The sequence below is a fragment of the Prionailurus bengalensis genome, chromosome B1 (genome assembly GCF_016509475.1).
Source record: "Prionailurus bengalensis isolate Pbe53 chromosome B1, Fcat_Pben_1.1_paternal_pri, whole genome shotgun sequence".
Classification (NCBI taxonomy): Eukaryota; Metazoa; Chordata; class Mammalia; order Carnivora; family Felidae; genus Prionailurus; species Prionailurus bengalensis.
The window spans coordinates 48,790,254-48,811,636 of NC_057344.1; the positions used below are offsets into that span (position 1 = coordinate 48,790,254).

At 47.0% G+C, this 21,383-nt stretch overlaps 1 protein-coding gene across 4 annotated transcripts in view; it reads left to right on the top strand.

Moving 5' to 3' along the window:
- The window catches only part of PTK2B (protein tyrosine kinase 2 beta), a 126,681-nt gene that overhangs the window by 51,652 nt on the left and 53,646 nt on the right, over positions 1-21,383 (top strand). For all 4 annotated transcript variants that reach the window (XM_043564668.1, XM_043564683.1, XM_043564654.1 and 1 more), the window contains exon 2: positions 12,960-13,200. In XM_043564668.1, the coding sequence (XP_043420603.1) occupies positions 12,997-13,200 (204 nt within the window). In that variant the 5' untranslated portion in view covers positions 12,960-12,996. The remainder of the gene's footprint in view (positions 1-12,959; positions 13,201-21,383) is intronic.

Genomic DNA, 21,383 nt, shown 5'->3' on the forward strand with positions numbered 1-21,383 from the left:
CTGGATTTCCAGGGACTGTCTGCCCTCTAGTCTAGCTTTGGGGCCGGGAGATTGGCCACTCTCTGGGCTATGCACAGAGCATAGAAAGGAGGACCGTGTTGCGGGGGGAGGTAGAGATGGACAATGGAAAGAGGGCTGCCTTCTATCTGTAGGGAAGCCACTGATTTTTTTATACATATTTAACCAGTTTAACAGTAAAAGAACTTAATATCTTTTATCTCTATGTCATTCTAAATGTAGATATATTTTTACGTCATTATAATCAGCATGTAAGCTTCATTCCCTGTCACTTAACATTTTTATACTAAGATTTTCATGCATCACCACTGCTCATACTTTAATCATAGAGTTTATCATCATCGATATTGCCTAGAACCCCCCTAAGCATTGCTCTGAGGATTTCGTTCTGATTTTACTCTCTCACTGTTATAAATCACACAGGTATGAACATCTTTGTGCAAATGCTCTGTGATCTCCCCTTTTAGATATATGGGATGCGTTTCCCCAAGTTGGGTGACCAGGTCGGTACATTGAGTTGCTTTATATTTGACCAGCTCAGCTTCAGAAAGCCAGTTCTCAATCAACTCTGCCAGTTGTGACTGTTTCATTTCAAGGCCATAAACATACGACTTTATTATTTTTCTCCAGGTTTCTTGACTTAGTTAATAGATTTGTAGCGCTACCTCAAAGCTGTTTTTATTAGCATGTTTACCTGCCCAGGATTTCTCCAACTATTTTTAATTTCCTCAAGTATTTTCACACACAGGTGGCATCCTGCTTGCCTGATGGGGCATCTAAATAGCTCTTCTATCCAATTCGCAGGAAAATGAAAGCTGATTGCTACAGGGTACAGATGGGGCCATGGTCATGTTTAATGGTTTTGATTTGTGTTTATATAAAGCAAATTTGTATACTGGATTTGTGAAGAGGAACAGATTGGGGATTGGCAGGTGGAGAGGCTTGTTCGCGAAGATGTTTTAGCTGTTTTCAAGGTGGTCATAGACGAGGGGACAGCTGTTGGTACTGGCTTTGTACTTTCTTGTGGGAAGAAAAGTGGGGGCGTTTTCTTTGTATTATTGATTTTTTTCCTGTTTATCAAATGTGCCATAAGAGATGACAAAGAAATAAAAGTTTACATAGCCATCATCATTATGCATGTTAATATATCCAAGGCTGGTGTTCCTTGGCTGGTGTTCTAGTTCCTGGCTAGAAACTAATGAGCTTACGTGGAAGTTTTTGTTTGAGCAGAATACTGGGTCCACACAGAAAAGCAGTGTTCATCTGAGCTATCCTCTCTGCATGTGTGGAGACAAAGCCCAGAGTGGGGCGGTGGAGGATTGGGTTGGGGGGGGGGGGCTTGCTGAATGGATTTGAGCTGTAAGCACAAACTTGAATTTGTTGGGTTAAAGTGGGAAATCTGAGGGGCGCCTGGGTGGCTCAGTTGGTTAAGTGTCTGACTCTTGGTTTCAGCTCAGGTCATGATCTCCTGGTTCCTGTGCTGACAGCACTGAGCCTGCTTGGGATTCTCTCATTCTCTCTGACCTTGCCCCCCTCTCTCTCTCTAAGTAAATAAATAAACTTTAAAAAAGAAGGGAAATCTGAGTTCTGGTCCTGCCTGTGCCACTTAACAAAGGCAAGCTGCTCAGTCACTTTTTCTCCTCCTCCAAATGGGAAGGACACCTGCTTTGGGAAATAACAAGATAGCAAGAGTGCAGATACTCTGGAAAGTGTGTGGTCCTGCAAATGTAAAGACCCTCTTCCCTCCTGTCTCTCTGTTGCAGTTTTTTCAATCCTTGACTTGGATGAGCGAGTAGGGTCTGCCTGTTGCATGGTCGGCCCTATAACCATTTGAAACCAGCAACGCTGTCCTCACTTCCCAGGACTCCACTCTCCCTTCCCTCCTGCATCATATGACAGAGCCCCCAGGGTCCCAGGGCTCTGCATATCCTCCCCCTAGAATGCAGCCCCTCAAACCCCCCGGCTGCCTGGGCCAGCAGTGCTGTTGATGTGGTCACGTCTACGCAGAGCCTCGGGGAAAGTCACCACTCTTGTTTTAGGGATTTTCTAGTAGCCCCAAAATGCATTGATCTTTTTGGCAGCCATATCACAGTGACTAACAGTGAGCTCACAGATAACTTAAACCTCATTTTTTTAACCCGTGCTGTTGCTAAACCACATCTTCCTCATCCCAGCTTGGGGAAGATTATTTTTTCATCTTCGTGAAGAACTTCACATTTATCCCATTTCACCAGTTGTGTTTCATTACACTTGGCATGTCTTACCAACCTATGCAGATTTCAGGGGTCCTTTGTGGCCTGAAATTAAAGTCCAAATTTCTCCCACTCCTGTGTTTAACTTGGAGCTTCTTGTATAACCACAAACTCCTTAATGCCAAATTAAAAGGTGTGAACAAGGGCCAATTAAAATAGCAGTCTGTCCCCAAGTGAATATAGACACTGGATCCTCGGTCGGTGGAGAAACCATTTGACAGATTATGAATTCACCTGCTTGTCATCTGCCCTCCTCATTAACCTCTTTTTTTTTTAACGTTTATTTATTTTTGAGACAGAGAGAGACAGAGCATGAATGGGGCAGGGTCAGAGAGAGGGAGACACAGAATCTGAAACAGGCTCCAGGCTCTGAGCCATCAGCACAGAGCCCGACGCGGGGCTCGAACTCACAAACCGCGAGATCATGACCTGAGCCAAAGTCGGACATTTAACTGACTGAGCCACCCAGGTGCCCCCTCATTAACCTCTTAAGAAAATGGGGGAAACCCAGTCAAATACCCAACTGAAGCATTGATTGGTCACAGTGCCAAATTTCCCTGCTCAACAGCCAACTCTATAACGCACATAGACAGGGAAAGGAGATTCGCTGGAGTGGAAGGCTGGGAGAAAAGGAAAAAGTTGAGATCATGCCTCAAAGTGGAGAAGCTGGAGAAGAATTTAGTTTCAGGTTAGAGATGACAAAGAATGTGGTTTTGAAAGCTACACCCTTTAAGAGGTTGGACAGTAACAGAAGCCCCTTGGAGGGAAACACCCATCTGAAAACCCTGTGCTTCTGCGCACCTTGTATATTGCTATCTCCGGGTGCCGGTGGTGAGGCTGCAGGGCCAGAACCCGAGGGTCGAGGGTCAGAAGCAGCTGGAGGCAAGTCCTGTGAAATGTGACTCTGAAATCTGCACACCCCTCACCCCCGCCGCATCTGTCTGAACCACTGTCCAGGCAGTGGTGTGCCGGAACCAGCTCTCACAAGCTGACAGCACCCATTCCTCCCCTAATCCACTTTCAAAAAAGCCACGTGGGCAACTGGCAATCAGCCATGGAAGCATTTACACTGGGGAAATTGGCAAATGCTACCAATCAGGTCACCTTTTCGCTGCATTACCAGTTCTGAAACGCTTACCGGGGCCTCATCCGGACTGCCCTGCTGCCTCCCAGCTCACACCTGTGCTTCGTCCTATGACCAGCATCATATAAATATACATATTTTAACGTGTATTTATTTGGGGGGGGGAGGGGGAGAGAGAGGAGGGCAGAGGATCCCAAAGCGGGCTCTGCACAGCCAGCAAGCAAGGCTCAAACCCACAAACCATGAGATCATGACCTGAGCCGATGTCAGACGCCTAACCAACTGAGCCACCCGGGTGCCCCCAGAATTATATATTTTAAATAAAAATCTGCTTCTCCACAGGGCAAAGTTCAAATTACTTAGCACGTTGCCACCATCTCCTCTCATTTCCCAACACCCCTCGCCACCCTCCTCACCAGCCCTGTGTTATGTAATGCGGTTTCCCGATCGTCCTGAGATCCTGGGGCCCCCATAGGCAAGTGGTCTTCTGGGCTCCTCAAGCGGACAAACATGGACCCCTGTCAGATCCCATATCACGCTGTGCCTAGTTTGTGTTTATCTCTTTCCTCTTGACCAGATTATAAATCTCTGCTGGACAGGGACCCTCTTCCTTCTTCTGGAGCCTGGCATGGCCCTGAAAACATAGGAAGGCAGAAATGGGGGGAGGAACAGAAGGGAAGACCAGGAGAGGGGAGGAAGGAAGGAAGGAAAGTGGGGGAGGGGGAAGGGAGGATGGGGAGGAGGGAAGGGGAAGGGAGGAAGGAGAGACAAAAGTAGCCACAGCCACTCATGAACTGGCCTACAAGGAGCAAGGTTGGGGAAAGCAGTGGAGCCCAGAGGCCACACAGGAGGTAAGCAGAATCTGCCTATCTCTAGGGATCAAAGGCCTTGAACTAGTAAAAAGAACAGTAAGGGAGACAGGGTCATGAGTCTCTGTTGTCCCTTGGGTGGGGACGACCCACCCCTCTGTTTTCCCCCCGGCTGACAGCCAGCCCCACATCAGCGGGCCTCTGGGCTGGCAGGTGCTGGCAACAGAATGATCCCGAGTGGGTGATGTGTGGGGGGACGGCGAGCTGCAAATGTGTAGAGCCTCAAGAAATGCTTTTTGAATTACATTGAATTATAGCTGGGGATAATCACAACCTTTCTGGTTCCTTCCTTAGAGAGGTGACGGGGAGGGATGCTTGGAGCTGAGGGGAAGGGATTAACCAAGTAACTGATTGGGCGGTCCCAGAGTGGGCACGGCGCTGGCCCCTCGGGAACCGGGCTGAAAGGGCCTAGGCTCGGAGGGGGGGAGTGTGCTGCGTGGCACCAGCAGGGCCCGACTTGCCCAGAAATGCAGGCCTGGCTCCCTGAGACTGCAAGGTCACTGCCAATTAGTTAAGCGGCTGCTCTCCGCAGGCCTTTGCGGAGGAAAGGCATGTGTTCCCCATTCCGTTGATGTGGAAACAGCAAGAGGAAGTGACTCAGAGACAGAGTGGAAATAAAGCGTGTGTCTCATGACATTCTGGCTTCTGCTAGATCCAAGGGGCTTATGTTGTGACTGTCTCCCATGAGGCTTCCTTCCATGCTTCTGTGGTGTTGTCAGGAGAGTCGATGGCCCTACGTGCATGCAAAGAGTGGGAGGTAGGGGTGATCCCTTCAGGTGGACAGGTGGCTGGAGGAAGGTGGGTGTTGGCGAAAAGGCAGCCTCAGAGCAGTGGAGACAGAAGGGGCTGATCCTGGACTCACTAGGCCAGGCTAATGTTTTACAAGGAGAGACTGGTATTGGGTTTCTGATCCTGTCTTCTGCCAAGTCACAGGCACTTAAAAAATACATGTGCCAGGGAGTTTACAGAGGTAACCTCTGATTCTCCAGAAAATTCTGCAGGATAGGTAGTGTCAGCCTCATAAAACAAGAGAGGAAACTGAAGCTTAGCAAGGTGACCTTGTCCAGATCACGCAGCTGGTAAATGGCAGAGACTTAAGGCCACCATGTTGCCCGACTCTGAAGTGCATTGTGAGTAATGCCCCAGACTTAAATGGCATGACAGCCTCAAGGACATGAGTTTTAAACCTAGATCTGATGAGTCAGGTGAGTGTGCCTTCTCCCTGATATCATGCAATGGTCTCTCTCCATGCTCCCTCAGATCACGGGCAGAACTTTCAATCCTCGAGAGAAGGATTTTACCCTCAGGACTCCCAGCATTCGCTCTGACATCTGGTTCTCTGAGAAGCCAAGCTCAATGTCATTCGCCAAAGACTATCCTTGTCACTTAATGAACAAACAAGCATTGGAAAACCAACAAAGGTAGAAAGGCATAATGTTAGAATAAAAGACAGCCCTTCAAAAATAATCCATTGGGCTTTATGATGGATTCTCTAGAGGGTTCTAATTTTTCCCATTTTGCCATGGGCACTGGCATCAAAGGCCATCATCCACCTACCTGCTCCTGCTTGGGAACTCCAACCCCTCTGGACTGATGTCTTCAGGCCTCAGAGCCAGTTGGTGGCAGAGCTGGCTACTACCCCCTAAGCATGGTGGTGGCAGGACGTGACGCCAGCCCTCTAGTCTTTGGCAGGTGACATTGAAGCTTGGCCTCTCAGAGAACCAGACGTGAGAGTGGATGCTGAGAGTCCTAAGGGTAAAATGCATAGTCTCGAGGATTAGAAGTCCTGCCCATGATCTGAGGGAGCATGGAGTGGGGACCGTTAGTCGGAACAGTGGCATGATGTCAGAGAGAAGGTGCACACATCTGACTCATTTGACCCTGGGTTTAAAACTCATGTGCTTGGGGGTGCCTGGGTGGCTCAGTCGGTTGAGCGACCGACTTCAGCTCATGTCATGATATCACAGTTTGTGAGTTTGAGCCCCGTGTCGGGCTCTGTGCTGACAGCTCAGAGTCTGGACCCTGCTTCTGATTCTGTGTCTCCCTCTCTCTCTGCCCCTCTGCCACTCATGCTCTGTCTCTCTCTGTCTCAAAATTAAATAAACATTAAAAAAAAAACTCATGTGCTTGGAGCTGCTATGCCATGCAAGTCTGGGGCATTACTCACAATAGACTTCAGAGTGAGGCAACATGGTGGCCTTAAGTGTTTACCGCTTACCAGCTGTGTGATCTGGACAAGGTCATCTCACTAGGCCTCAGTTTCCCTTTTGGGGGGTATGAAGCTATCATTACCCATCCTGCAGAATTTTCTGGAGAATCAGAGATCACTTACATAAATTCCTGGCACACAGTATGTGTCCAATAAAGACGTACGGTTCCACTCCAATGTCTTCAAGGGCAACGTTGTATTTTTCTGTGATACTGATGCCTGTGACCCTGTCAGCTTCCCCTGCCAGGAACACAGCCCTGGGCACAGTGGTAACCCAGAGGCTCTGAAGGGATTTAAACCCTGCTTCAGGACCCCATCCTTTCAGCAGGTGAATGTCTTGCCATTCAGGAAGAGTATCATTAATTTTCTTCCTGATGACTTCAGGGACTCAGAGATTATGCAGGTTCCCGTACTACCCTTTACAGGTTTGGGCCAAGGCATTCTTTTAGCCAATCAAAACCTTTCCTGTTTTAATTTGAGCGCATTTCCTTGTGTTTGTTATTCTTTGACTTGGATTTGGGCATATCTGGGTTGGGAGGCACGCTGGAGCCTGTGATGGCTCAGGTCCAGAGTTTCCGCGGGTGCCGGAGGAACTTCTCTCCTCTCACATTGCTCACAGGGGCTGGGGCAGGGATGAGATGCAGGGAGGGATTACCAGGCTGGGGGGAGGGGGCCAGGTCTTGACTGGAAGAAGGGACGGCACTTTTGGCTCATAGGTTGAGATCAAAGGATTTAAGGATCATCAAAATACAGAGACAAGCTAGTGATGAGAAATTCAAGTAATCAGGCAAGAGCTGGAGAAATAGACAAGTTCAGTTGTCAGAAACAGGGGAGCTACAGTCAGTGGGTTACTCTCATATCTCCCAACTCTGTGCTCAGTGACACATGTTGGTGGCTTGAAATCAGCCATAGTGGGAATATTTACACCGTGGAAATTGGCCAATGCTGCAAATCTGAATTTCCACACACACACACACACACACACACACACACACCTCTCCCCAAGAGCCTTTGGAAGGGGGAACAAGATATGGGGACTACAGATAGTCAGACAAGGTTTTGGGAAATAGGCGAGTGATAACCATGATGATAAAGCCTTTCATTTGCACTCAGCTTTATTGCTTATGATGAATTTTCATTTACATGTTTGCACTTTGTCCTCACAAACTTTCTATAAGGCAAACAGAGCAGGGAGCATTACCCCCATTTTACAGGTGAGGAAAAGGAGGCCAAGAGAGGTTAAGGAGCTTGCCCAGGGTTTTAGAACTGGCCAGAAAATGAGCTGGAACTGACAAGAAGAGAAACTCGCACGTGATGTTGACAGCTATGTTCTCCAAGACCCTGAAGGCAGGTGGCTGACGATTCCTTACATCACACCTTTCAGTTACTCTGCTTCAGGGAGTTTTGGGGGGATCCCTTGGCAGTCCATTGCAGATCAGCGCTGACAGATGGGAGTTTGGGGGGCCCTTGAGGAAGTTTCCACGTGTCAGTGGAGACGTGGTACCACCTTTCTGGGCCTGCGTCTTTTGACCAAACACGTGAGTCCCCTCCGGGGACTCTCATAACTGAGACCAAGCTTGGGGAGGTGATGCTCCCTAAGCTGGAGGACCTCAGGATCCTTCACAGACTGAGGATATTCAATGCCAAGTTGACACATTCCTCCTCACATGGAGTTTGTGCCAACGTCAGTAAAATCAAGAGATACTACCTTTTTCAAAGGCAGATGGGAAAGTGCAAAAAACTTTGTACTTGAATTCAGATCTGCTCTGGGATCCAAGTTTGCTACTCAACAAGCAGGAATCCTTGACCAGATGGCTTAAAAATTTCTTATGTTTTCTCATCTGTAAAATGGACATACTCATCCATGCCCATCTCCAAGGAGATGCTTAAGTATAAAGCACTTACATTCTTGGAATAAATATCTGGAGGATACTGCTGCAAAGGATTAAAGGCAGACCTGCAGGACTTAGCTCCAGTTGAAGGGAGAAGTAGATCCTGAGTGACTGAAATGGTTTTGCAGAAGCATTTCAACAAGAGCCATGTTGACCACTAGAAATGATGGCTCCTAAACCAAAGGCCTGGAAAAACTGATGAAGATAAGAAACCAGGGTCCTCGAGGCATGTTGGTGGAGGCCAATGCATCAGTCTGGGTGGGCTGTGTTCTGTCAGATGTAGACTATGAATGTTTCTCTTTGCTCAGGGCAGAGGTGGAGGCTGGCTCCTGAACGGGGTGGTCACTGCCCAGTCAGTCTGGGTAATGGGGGTCAACTATCCAGCTGTGGTTTCTCATCATTCCATTTTTTTCTGAATAGACTTTGTTATTATTATTATTTTTTTGGCACAGTTTTATGTTCACAGCAAAACTGAGAGGAAGGGGCAGAGATTTCCCATATACCCCCATCCACACTCATGCACAGCCTCCCCCAATATGGCTGTCCCCCCACCAGAGTGGTACATTTACTACGACAGGCTTCACATCACCACCACCCCCGGCATCCATAATTTACGTTAGGGTTCACTCTTGACGTTATACACTCCATGAGTTTGGACAAATGTATAATGGTAGATAGCCATCATTATAATATTACACAGAGTATCTGCAGTGCCTTAAAAATCCTCTGTATTCCGCCTGTACATCTCTTCTTTCCCCCAGCCCCTGGCGGCCACTGATCTTTCTACTGTCTCTGTAGTTTTGCCTTTTGCAGAATGGCATATAGCGGAAATCAAACAGCGTGTACCCTTTTCAGATGGGCTTCTTTCAGTTAGATGCATTTAAGTTTCCTCCCCGTCTCCTTGTGGCTTGATAGAGCCTATCTTTTTAGCACTGAATAATATCCCATCGTCTGGATGTACCACAGATTATTTACCCATTCACCTACTGAAGGCCATCTTGGTTGCTTCTGAGTTTTGGTGTTATGAATAAAGCTGCTATAAACATCCATGTGTAGGTTTTTGTGTGGACATAAGTTTTCAACTCCTTTGGGTAAATACTAAGGAGCACTATTGCTGGATCGTATGGTAAGAATATGTTTAGTTTTGTAAGAAACCGTCCAACTGTCTTCCAAAGTTTGCACCAACAATGAACGAGAGTTCCTTTTGCTCCGTGTCCTGATCACATGCTTCCAGCCTCTTGGCTGCTCCAATTTAAAAGCACCACATTTCATTGACTGATGGCAGCTGCATACGTTTGATTTTTTTTAATGTTCATTTATTAGTTTTGAGAAAGAGAGAGACAGAGCACAAGTGGGGGAGGGGCAGAGGGAGCCAAAGACACAGAATGCGGAGCAGGCTCCAGACTCTGAGCTGTCACACAGAGCCCGAGGCGGGGCTCGAGCTCACAACCAAGGAGACCATGACCTGAGCCATGGCGGTCTAATCCCTTCCTCACCAAACACCTCCCCCCACCACCTACCGCCAGACTTGCCCTGGCCTCTGTCTCATGCAAAGATTTCTAACTTACCTGCTCTATCTCTGCCCCTCGTTCTGCCTGTCAGAAAGGGCTCCTCTGCTTCACTCTTAACTTCAGCCAATGGCTCACAGAATATGTGAAAATGGGGGTGCCCAGGTTGCACCAGATCTTTTGCATTTTACTGACATGCTATTTCTACTTGGCTATTCTCTCTCCAATTCTTCCCCCATGTTGCAGGGAGTCCCTGGGGCATCCCCTGTGTGCTCACTGGCACCAGCACCCTTTGGATGAGAGTGCTGTCTGGGCCAGGGGGCATCTCCTGAAAGGCAGCCCACCCCCCTCATCGTGGATGCCTGGAAGCCAGGCGTTGTGACCTACAGATGTAGGCGTAGCCCTTCTCCCCAGCCCGGAATCCATGTCCCCACTAGGCAACATGACAGCACTGATTGTGCCCCTGGTTTCCAAATGTCTTCTGGAATACAGGCCCTTTGACTTCCATCCAGTCCGCAGGGATGGACGCTGTGTGCCACTCCATTTCCTTCTTACCCCAACACCTATTTTACAAAACTGCATCATGAAGCCCCTGCCTGAACACTAGTCTGTATGAATAGATACCCAGTGGTCATGGGGCCCCTGGCTAAATAGACACAGCATTTCCTGAATCTGGGACCTGTTATGTGTATGCCTAGTGCTGTGTGTGTGTGTGTGTGTGTCTCCATGACTAGAGTGTATGCTCTTTAGGGGCACACCTTCCCTCCTCTTCATATCCTGTAGCAGATCTTGTGTAGAACTGGCTGGCAATGCTAGGAATGATGTCTGTAAGAAAAGGTGTATAAAAAAAAAAAAAAAGAGGTTAGAGTGGAAGAGAACCAAACCATAAGAGACTCTTAAAAACTGAGAACAAACTGAGGGTTGATGGGGGATGGGAGGGAGGGGAGGGTGGATGATGAGTATTGAAGAGGGCATCTTTTGGGATGAGCACTGGGTGTTGTATGGAAACCAATTTGACAATAAATTTCATATATTAAAAAAAAGAAAGAAAGAAAAGGTGTAAAAATACCCCCAATCCTCCTCCCTGCCCCTCCGTTGGTGGAGCAGGTCCACAGCACGTCTGCAGCATGTCCCAGCTCCCAGAGTCCCCAGCAGGACTGCACTGCAGCTGCCTTAGTGACACCTCCATTGACAACCCTCCTTTGGCTGTCTTCCCTTCCCTACCATGCATTTCCCACTCCCTCAAAGGGCTTCCCAGGGTTGCCTCTCAAGCTATTTCCTATGGACACCTTGTTGAAAGTATGGGGGAAATGGAGGTTCATGCACAGCACATACCAGAGTATTGGCACACAGGACATGTTCAGTGGATATTTATTGAAAAATAGCACAGGGACACCTGGGTGGCTCAGTCGGTAAAGCATCTGACTTCAGTTCAGGTCATGATCTCATGGTTCATGAGTTTGAGCCCCGCGCTCTGTCCCACAGCTTCATATCCTCCATCCCCTGGCTCTCTGCTCCCCCCCCACTCTCATTCTCTCTCCCTCTCTCTCAAAATTATAAATAAATAAAATTTTAAAAAAGGAAAATGGCATGGATACTTCTAGAATATACATACTAGCCTCTAAAATAAAGGAGACTGGATATTCTTTTCTCCTTCTGTCTTGTCTCAAATTCTGGCTGCCCTTGAGGACTGAGACTGGTGTTCTGCCCATTGTCTGGCCACCCCTGATGGAAGGGACATGCCCTGCTTTTCCCTCGTCCTCACAGCATCTCCTTCGTGCCCTCATGATACACACTGGCTACAAGGGACAAGTCCTTGAAGCCAATGACTGTCAACATCTTCCCTGCTAGTGTCCAGCACTGTGTGAATGGATTACCATGACTTTGGTTCCGCTTCTAAAATCTTGCCTCCACATTTGTGTTTTCACGTTGCCAGTTCCATTCTTTTGCCCCCAACTGCTGGTCTAAAAACGTCCCCCGAGAATTACAGTGTCTTGTTAGAGGGGAGATAATTTTTCTGTAAGAATTAGTTCAGAATGAGAGCTAAGGTTAATCAAGAAAGGTGGCTCCCGGCCCAGGCTAAATGTTAGAAAAATCCTTGGAAACTTAAAAATGCCAGGTCTCTCCACAGGCCAACTCAGTGGCCATCTCTGGGCACAGAGCCGGATTTAGGCTTTCTTAAAAGCTTCCCAGGGGATCCTAATGTGGAGCCAAGGTTGATACCACCAGCCTGCAGATAAAACTTGCATTGTTTCCTTGGGGTGTTCCTGCTTTAGAACAATGAGAAGTAAACCCTATAGGGTTGTGTTGGATCAAGAGGACAGGAGCTATTTTGCAGGGACTCAGAGAGAGCTCAAGATTCCTAGGATTCTCACAGTCTATGGAAGTGTTGACCAAACTGTCATCCAAACTGGGCTGGATCTTCTAGGGTCCCAGCCCAGTCCTCTCCCACCTGGCAGAGGACCTCCCACATTGAACTGTGGGAGTGCTATTCCTCTTGAATTCTCCTGTGTGCAATGAACCATGTGCTGTATGATGAGTTCCTGTGGGACTGAGGCCTCCTGCCCAGGAAGTTCGGGTTGGCAGCTGCGGGTGGGGGCAGACAATGCCATCAGCTCATGGACGGGCCCCCCACCTGGGCCCTTTCCTGCCTTCTCCATTGAGGCTCCCTCCGGGCCACCCATTCTCTGATTCTGCTTCTTCTCTTGTCCCTGTTTCTCTCCTGCTATTTTCTACTGTCTCGCTCTTTGCTTTTTCTGCTCAGCTGTGCCTTGGAACCATGCTGTGGCCGCCTCCTCCCGCAGCTGCGCTTGCAAAATGTGGGCCTCTTGCCTGGACTCAGTGTGGGAGGAGAAATGTGATGGAGAGAGGGGCTTCTAGAAAAGAATGCTCTCAGCCCGGGAACTCAAGGTCCCGGGGTTTTATACCCGGATGTTGATGCAAACTGCTCCTTTGTGTTTCAGCTTCCCCCAGTCAATAAAGCTGGATGCCTTTAAGGGGAGTTTTTGAGAATGGGAGCAGGTGTGGTTTGCTGGGTCCTGGAGCTTGGTGGGTGCCGTCCCTGGGGCATGAGGCATGGGGGCCTACTCGGACTCATTTCGGGGCTGTCCCTCTGCTGTCTCCACAGGACTGAGATGTGCCGGTCCTAGCTGCCGCCTGAGAGAATGTCTGGGGTGTCCGAGCCCCTGAGCCGAGTGAAGGTGGGCACGTTACGTCGGCCTGAAGGCCCCCCAGAGCCCATGGTGGTGGTGCCAGTAGATGTGGAAAAGGAAGACGTGCGGATCCTCAAGGTGTGCTTCTATAGTAACAGCTTCAACACCGGGAAGAACTTCAAGTTGGTTAAATGCACTGTGCAGACAGAGATCCAGGTAAGTGTGGCGGGCTCTATCCAATCGTCTGCCTCTGGTCTGTCTGTCCCCTTCTGGGGCAGCTGAACAGCCCTCCTTCAGCCTAGCAGGCTCTCCTGTGTCCACTCTCTGGGATGGGGACACCAGGAGAGACACTCTCAGCCTGTAGCACCAGCTCCCCTCCCTGGGGGTCTGCAACCAAGTTCACTGGGGGGACAGATTTTATAGTCTTCATTTGAACCCAAGATCATTTGCCTTATCTTTAATTCATCTCATTTCAACTTATTGAAGATATATCACATTTGAAGCCCTGCAAGGGACATAAGAGCCTCCATCCTCAAGGAGTATATACTCTGACAGAATTGGGGTTAGAGATACATGCAAGTGATGACATTGAAAATTGAACAAAAATGGTGTAAGACATATGCTTAGCGCTTAGAGAAAGGAGGTTGGAGGATAATAATGAACTACAGATGCCCTAGACCAGCTGGATGGTTGTCAGCCCCTTTCCAAGACAAGGCTTCAATTGGCTCATTCTCATCCAGGGTCATGGAGCCTGTTTTGCAGGTGTGGGTGCCCACCATCATCCAGGCACCTAGATGCCAGGAAGCCAGTTTACCTTAAGCAGATGTATAAGAACTTGTCGTCAAAGGCAGACCTACAGTACACTAATTTTAAACACATGCATTTATAGAACAATTACTTTGTACAGCCTATATCCATCCCTCAACACACATTATCTCATTGAATCCTCCCAAGAACCCCATGAGATAGATACACTGAGGATATCCCTTTTCACTGCCCAGTGTATCCCTTTCTGATGATGCAAAAGAAAGCCAGATTGGTTTTCAAAAGGTGCCTTGGTGGGTTTGTCATTTGAACAAAGGAAACACAGGACTTTGGGGAAAACTAACCAGCTTTGAGAAAGCTGGATGAACTCTTTCCAATCCCTTCATCCCCGATCCTTCCCCTGTCCCAAAAGTCAGTATCCCCCAAACTCAGTGTCTCTTCTAGTTGGTGCTGGAAGCAGCCACTCCAAATTTTTCTCCTTACCTGCCTTCTGTCTATTACAGCACAAGCTATGTTTCAATACACCAGAGCAGAATGTAATTGATTGAGTCACTGCCTTGGCCAGTTAGCACAGTTGATCACGGTTCAGTTATTCCCTGTGCTCCCTGTAACTGATTTGAAAGTGCCTTGTTTGCTCATCTTATGGTTCCAGAAATGTAGGTAGTGTTGTGCCCTCAGAATAAGCGCTGGGTACCTTCTTCCAGGGAGATGTTTTCATATCTCCTTAACTACCTGCTTCTTGAGACTTCCTTTGGGTATATTATCTTTGCAGTTGGCTGATGTCATCCACTGTGGGTTTTACTAGTTTAATTTTCAGAAGTTAACCTTTCCTCTGAGTTTGGAGGGGGTGGGGCACCTCCTTGCCCTTTATGCTGAAAACCTAAGAGCATCTGATTGGTCTAGATTAGGACTTGTTCTATGGAGTTATAGTGAAAAGGGACACCAAAAGATAGGTACTTTCCGACAGTAGGGAAGAGCAAGAACAAAAGCAGGAAGGCTGCTAAATAGTGAGTAGTTCAGTTGGGGTAATATGTGTAATATTTTGAAAAGTGTCAAAGTTAAGGTCAGAAAGGAAAGTTGATGGCAGTTAAGGGAGGGCTTAGAATGTCGAGCTGAGAAATTTGGACTTGGACAGGCACTAGGGAGAAACACAAAGTTTTTAAGCAAGAGAGGAGCTATCCTGGAGCTGATGATGTGCTGAGTGCATAAGGAAAAAAAAATGTATATATATATATATATATATATATATATATATATATAGTGGGACTATAGAAAAGAAAATGGGACCCAAGCCTAAGAAGAATGGCTAGTACTCAAAGCATTATCTGGGTGTGAAAGCAAAGGTAAAGAAGAACAAAGAAAAAAGTGATGGCCTTCTAGGAATTTATGTCCAAGCCTTAGATTTGCCTATTTCCAATCTGCCCTGCAGGCAAAATGGCACCTGCTTATTGCAAACAGCCATGGCTTTAAAGCCAGTTTGGGGCGCCTGGGTGGCTCAGTCGGTTGAGCATCCGACTTTGGCTCAGGTCATGATCTCGTGGTTTGTGAGTTCGAGCCCCACGTTGAGCTCTGTGCTGATGCCTCAGAGCCTGGAGCTTGCTTTGGATTCTGTGTCTCCGTCTCTCTCTGTCCCTCCCCTGCTCATGCTCTGTCTCTCTCTGTCTCAAAAATAAATAAAACATTAAAAAAAAATTTTTTTTAAGCCAACTAGACCTTGAGCCAGAGACGACTCCACCTTTATAGGTTATATGACCTTAGACCCAATACTTAACCAACCTGACTTCAGTCTCCTCACTTGGGGATTATGCCCACCTTAGTCTTGTAAGAACTGAAGTGGTAGATGAGAAAAACCTATCAGACAGTAGGAGCTCGATCATTGGAAGCTACTGATTAAGTGAATATTAGGTCATTTCCCCCACTCAGAAGTCCAAGGATTTTTAATTGCTCATAGAATAAAGTTCAAATTGTCTTCTTTTAATGTTTATCCACTTCCCTGTCCTATTTTCAAAGAGAGAAGTAAGATGGCCAGATTGGTGTTTTCGAACAGTATATAATATCCTGCAAGATGTTAAGAAGTATGTCCAGGAGAAGGGGTTTTATGGTCAAAGAAGTCTGGGAAATGCTTGGTTAAACAATTCCAAATAGATTCTTTGTGACAGGCCTTCCCAGAACCTTAAATATGCTGATATGTGTGGTAAATCACTAAAAAAGGGCCACAGAGGAGATGTTTTCTTAACTAAGTCATTTCTTATTTGCCTAAGAAACCCTTCCTTTAAAAGGTGGGCCACTAGTTCTCTGGAAAATAATTTGGGGATATGTTTTCCCTCAACTCTGATAGCAACACAAAAAGGGCAGGAGAGAGGAAAGGCTGGGGACATGGATTAGGGAGCTGTGGCCATAGTGTAAGTGGGAAATGATGAGGGCCTGAACTAAGGGAGTGGCATTGGAGCAAAGACAAGTCAACACATCTGAGTACATCTAAGGAGGCAGAGTTAAGAGAATTTGATGATTAACTGGATGTAGGGAGGGAGAGAAAGGAAGGAGACAAGAATGACTCATGCGTTTGCTTGGTTAACTGAATAGGTGTCAGAGCCTTTCATTGAGATACCAACAGAGACAGGAAGGTTATGTTCTGAGATTTCAGCTTTATATGTGTTGTGTTTGAAGTGTTTATGAAATGCCCCCATGGAGGAACATGGGCCTGGAGCTGGGGAGGGAGGAAGGACCCAGAGAGAAGGATTTTGGAGTCATAATGCAATGAGTATGATGTGAATGGATGGGATCACCCACAGAGAGTGAGTAGAGCAAATGAGGAAGAGTTATAATCAGTAAACCCTGGGAAAGCAACTTCTAAGAGGCTGATAGAGAAAAAGGGTTAGATGAAGGAAAAAGAAGAATTATCCAGAGAAAGATGAAGAGAACCAAGAGATTAGGCAGGGGATACAAAGGTGGAGGAAACTTTGAGGAAAGAGTGGTTAGCAATCTCAGACACTCAGAAAGGTCAAGTCAGATAAGGCTAAAAATAAGTTCGTTGGCTTCAGTAACAGTGGCCATGTTCTTTTGCTGGGCAATTTCAGTGGAAAGAGGGAGGCAGAAGCCATTGTGAAGTTAATGGGAGAGTGGAGACAGTGAGTATAACCAATATTTCAGAGGGGTTTTGACCGTGGAGGGAAGGAAAGAGGAGAAGGCAAGAGGAACAGTGTTATCGGCAGAGGGAACAGCATATTTCCAGCACAGATATATCAGCAGAGGATAGGAGACACAAGAATGAAGAAGAGGGAGGTGTCAAGAACACCATCTCTGACTCAGGTAGACAGGACCTGGAAGGTCCTGAAGTGGGAAGGTATATGGCAGGTTTGAGGCTAAGAGATGTCCAAGGTTGGCTATTTAAACTATGCTAAAATTTTTTGGTTTCATCTCATCTTTTGTGTGAAGCCACTGATTTAGTAGTTTAAACATATGAATGGCATGAGATTGCATTTTTAAAAGATCACTTGAGTTACATAGTGGAAAATATGTTGGAAGAAGGCAAGAATGGTTGTGGGGAGATGTTAGGTGGCTATTGAAGTGACCCATAGGAGAGATGATGATAACTTAGATTAGGAGTATAGCCATTAAGGTAACAATGATGACAGTCATGGTGACGATATGTTGATGGTAATGGTGGTGGTGGTGATGGTGGTGGTGATGGTTGCGGTGATGACATTGAGGTGATGGTGGTGATGATGATAGTGTTGATGATGATGGTGATGATGGTGGTGATGATTATAATTGTGGTGGTGATGATAGCAGCTAACACTTTTGAAAGGACATCATATGTATTATCTTACTCAAAGGAACTTATCTCAAAGGAACTCTATGAAGCACATACTATTATTATTTCCATTTTGTATATAAGGAAACAAGGTGCCGAGTAGTTAAGCAAATTGCTAGCAAGTAGCGGAGCCTGTTTTCAAACCCAGTCACCACATCTCCTCAGCCTGCACTGTTAACCATCATGATCTATGGAAATAAATTATTACTATCTAGAGAATTTAGGAGATATGAATGAAAGGTTTTGCGGATGGACAGGAGATGCAGGAATGAAGAAGATGAAGGTGGCAGCCCTGGTTCAGGTGAAGAGGGTCCCACTCCCTAAGATAAAAAACATTTGAGGAAAAACTGGTTGGAGAGGAAGCAGCTCACAAGTTAAGTTTGGGACCTGTCAAGTGCAGTTGAGATGCTCTAACATTTTCACATGAAAATGTGGAGCAGACTTTTTGATTCACAATTCTGGAGGAGAGAATGGGACTGAAGATGAACAGTTGAGTGTTGTCAGCCTCTGGGTGGTGGTTGGAGACATGGCTATGGGAGAGATCATTAATGAAAGAGTCTTAAACAATGTCTTGGTTCATTCCACAAATATTTGTGGAATACCCCATGCACCTGGCACCATGCTAGTTACGGCCTGGGAGTATCATCATACTGCAAAACAGATGCACCCCCTGCTTTCATGGGGCTTCTAGGTCAAGGGTGAGCCTGACATCGACTCACACTAGTCAATGAACCTTGACAAATGGAGGCAAGTGCTCTGATAGGAAGAAAGAGGGTCTGTGAGAGCGTTTTAAAATACAAAAGAGTTTGGTCTAAACATCAAGGAACAGCTTTGCTCTTCAGAACCCGTTTGTGGACACTGTGTACAGTTGCATACAGATCCAGACCCAGGTTTCCTGCCTGAGACTCTTGGGGAGTGCCCCCCCCCCCACCCTCTGCTCCCGACTTCTTCCTGCACTTTCCTTCCCTAGTGGGGCTTTGTGCTTGGACGGGTTTTTCTACTTCCAGCTCCTGTCTTCTTTCACCATCCTCCCCATGCTCAGTTAGCCAAGCACTTGTCCTTCCATAAGAACACATCTGAAACACTGACACCCCCACATAGCTGTGTCTGATCCAGTAGAAACAACAGAGCATCACCCTGGCATGGTCCATGTGGTAGCACATTTCCAAAACAGTTACCGCCATGTGCTCTTGCTGATTTCATGTTTTCCTTCTTGTTCTCAACATCTTTCTATGTGAATGCAATAGCCTCCTGATGTTTTCTCTGGGCTGTTAAAAGCTATGTAAATAAGTGCTGGCCCTTGAGCCTAGGATCCAGCAGAAAGCAGACAGGTGTTGAAGGGAAGGGAGTGAGTGCCAAATGAGAAATGTATTTTGCTCTTCTTGAGTTTTCGTTTCCCTTCTGTTTGGTATTCGTGAGAAATTCTGTTTGTTTGGAAGCTCTGACTCTCTGTTGCAAGTGGAGGCTTATATCATTATATATTTCTCTAACATGCTAATTTGCTTGTCTGGGAAAGAGGTTAAGATAACACTTTGTAAACAACTAGCAGAGTGCCACCCAGGCGTGCCCACGCAGGGCGTCTCTCTTTGACTCTTACTAGCTTCTCTTTTATTCCCATTCTCCCTTCCTCTCCTCTCCTCTCTCTCTCTCCGTCTCTTGTTCTCTCCCTCCCTTCTCCTTTCTCCTCCCCCCACCCCATCTTTTTCTGCGTAGATTGACCTTACATCCTGATTTATGTCAGATAGTCCTGGTTTACACACACTATCTAAAGATGATCATTAACAGTACCCCTGCCAATCTCAAGAACATCATGATTTGGAGGATAAATTATATGGTCACTACTTGTAAGTGCCATATTCACTCTTGTCTTTGCCGGGCATAGTGACTTGCTGGCTCATGGTGTTTTCTGCCTGATGTCGGCTGACCCGCTCTCTGCGTAGGCTTTTCTGCTCATCATGGGACTTCTGTGTCTCATACAGGAGGGCCTCAAGCAGAAAATTAAGTACTTATCTGCAATATGGTGTGGTCACAAGAGTGCTGGGCGGGGGGGGGGGGGGGGGCACACCTCTAAAATCCTCTCCCTTGGCCAGCCTCTGTCATGCTGAAAAGCCATGTTCAAGATTTATCCTTGTTTTGTCCCAAAACATCAGTCTACTAATAATCCACATTTGCATCCCTGGGGAGAACAGAGACTAAGCCAGCATTTGCCCTTCTGCCTGGTCTAGCTGCATTCCGTCCCTCACAGCAAGACTTCTAGGCTGCAGGGTTGGCCTGCAGCACGTCTTGCCTGGTGTGTGAGCAAGGCAGAATCTGGCCCCAATGTAACCTGCTCTGTACTCACTGACCTCCCCTATAAATCCAGTGGTCATTGTATATAAAATACATTTAAGAATATTCCCAGAAGGATACATTTCAGATATTGAGACCCAGTGTCCCTGCCCTACACATGTTAGTTTCAAGTTTAAACCTGTCACTTAACCAGACACTGGGTACTATGGACTGAACGTTTGTGTCCCCCACAACCCCACAAATTCATGTGTTGAAGCCCTAATCCCCAAAGTGATGATATTAGGAGGTGAGGCCTTGGGGAGGTGATTAGGACTAGATGAAATCATGAGGGTGGGACCCCCATGATGAGATTAGTGTCCTTTCAAGAAGAGGGAGAGACACCAGAGCTCTGTCTGCCATGTGAGGACCCAGAGAGAAACCAGACATCTGTGAACCAGAGAGGGAGCTCTCACCAAAAACTGAATCTGCTGGCACCTTGATCTTGGACTACCAACATCTCGAACCATGAGATATAAATATTTGCAGTCTGCGGTACTCGGTTACATCAACCTGAATGGACTACAGCACAGGGTCAGCAACCCCATGTGGTCAGAGGAGGTGTCTCCAGCCCCAAAGTTCATGGTCTCAGGTTCTTTGTTCCCAGAGCAAGCCCCGCTGCCCTCCTTCAGATGTCCCTGGGGGTGAGACCACAAGGTTGAAGTGCAAGAGGAAATCCTTGTCCCAGAAAGTTGCTGTTTCTGAAAGAAAGGTTGCCCTAAGGAGAATACACAAAGCCACGCAAGGCTAGTGCACCATACTTAAGGACAGTCCCTGAAAACCTGAGAGGAAAGGGTTCAGCCAGGAGACCACAAAACATTACCACAGAGACTCTCACAGTGATATAAAAAAAGGCACATGAACAAGGACCTCCTCCTTTCTGCATCCCCTCCCCATTTCCTGCACTTGCTTACCAGGCCAGCCCACCCACCCACAGACGCCTGCAGAGGCGAGCGCCAGGCAAGCACGCAGAGTTCTGAGCCTCTCTGTATTTATCTGGATGCCTACATTCATTATATCGACAAATTAGCAGTCAGGTGCCTATGCTTACGTTTCTATTTTTAATCTGGCAGTTGCATTGCCGAGCATCCCTGTTAGACAGAGGCTTTTGTCACATCAGAATGAATGCTCTCAGAGTGATAAGTTATGCTAACTTTTATTATTTTGTTCTTCGATCACTTTTTAAAAACTATCCCTTAGGTGTGTTGAGAACTCAGAACTTGTATAGCTGTTGTATTTGTTTCCTAGGGCTGCGGTAACAAATTACCAGAGAACCAGGGGCTTATTAAACAGAAATGTGTACTCTCTCACCATTCTGGAGGCTGGAAGTCCCATATCAAAGGGCTGGCAGGACTCAAAGGCAGACTCTTCCCTGGCTTCTTCCAGCTTCTGTGGCTCCAGGCTTCCTTGGCTTAGGACTACAGGACTCCAATCTCTGCCTCTGTCTTCACATCCCCTCCTCTTCTCCCCTCTGTGCACCTCTTGTCTGTATGTC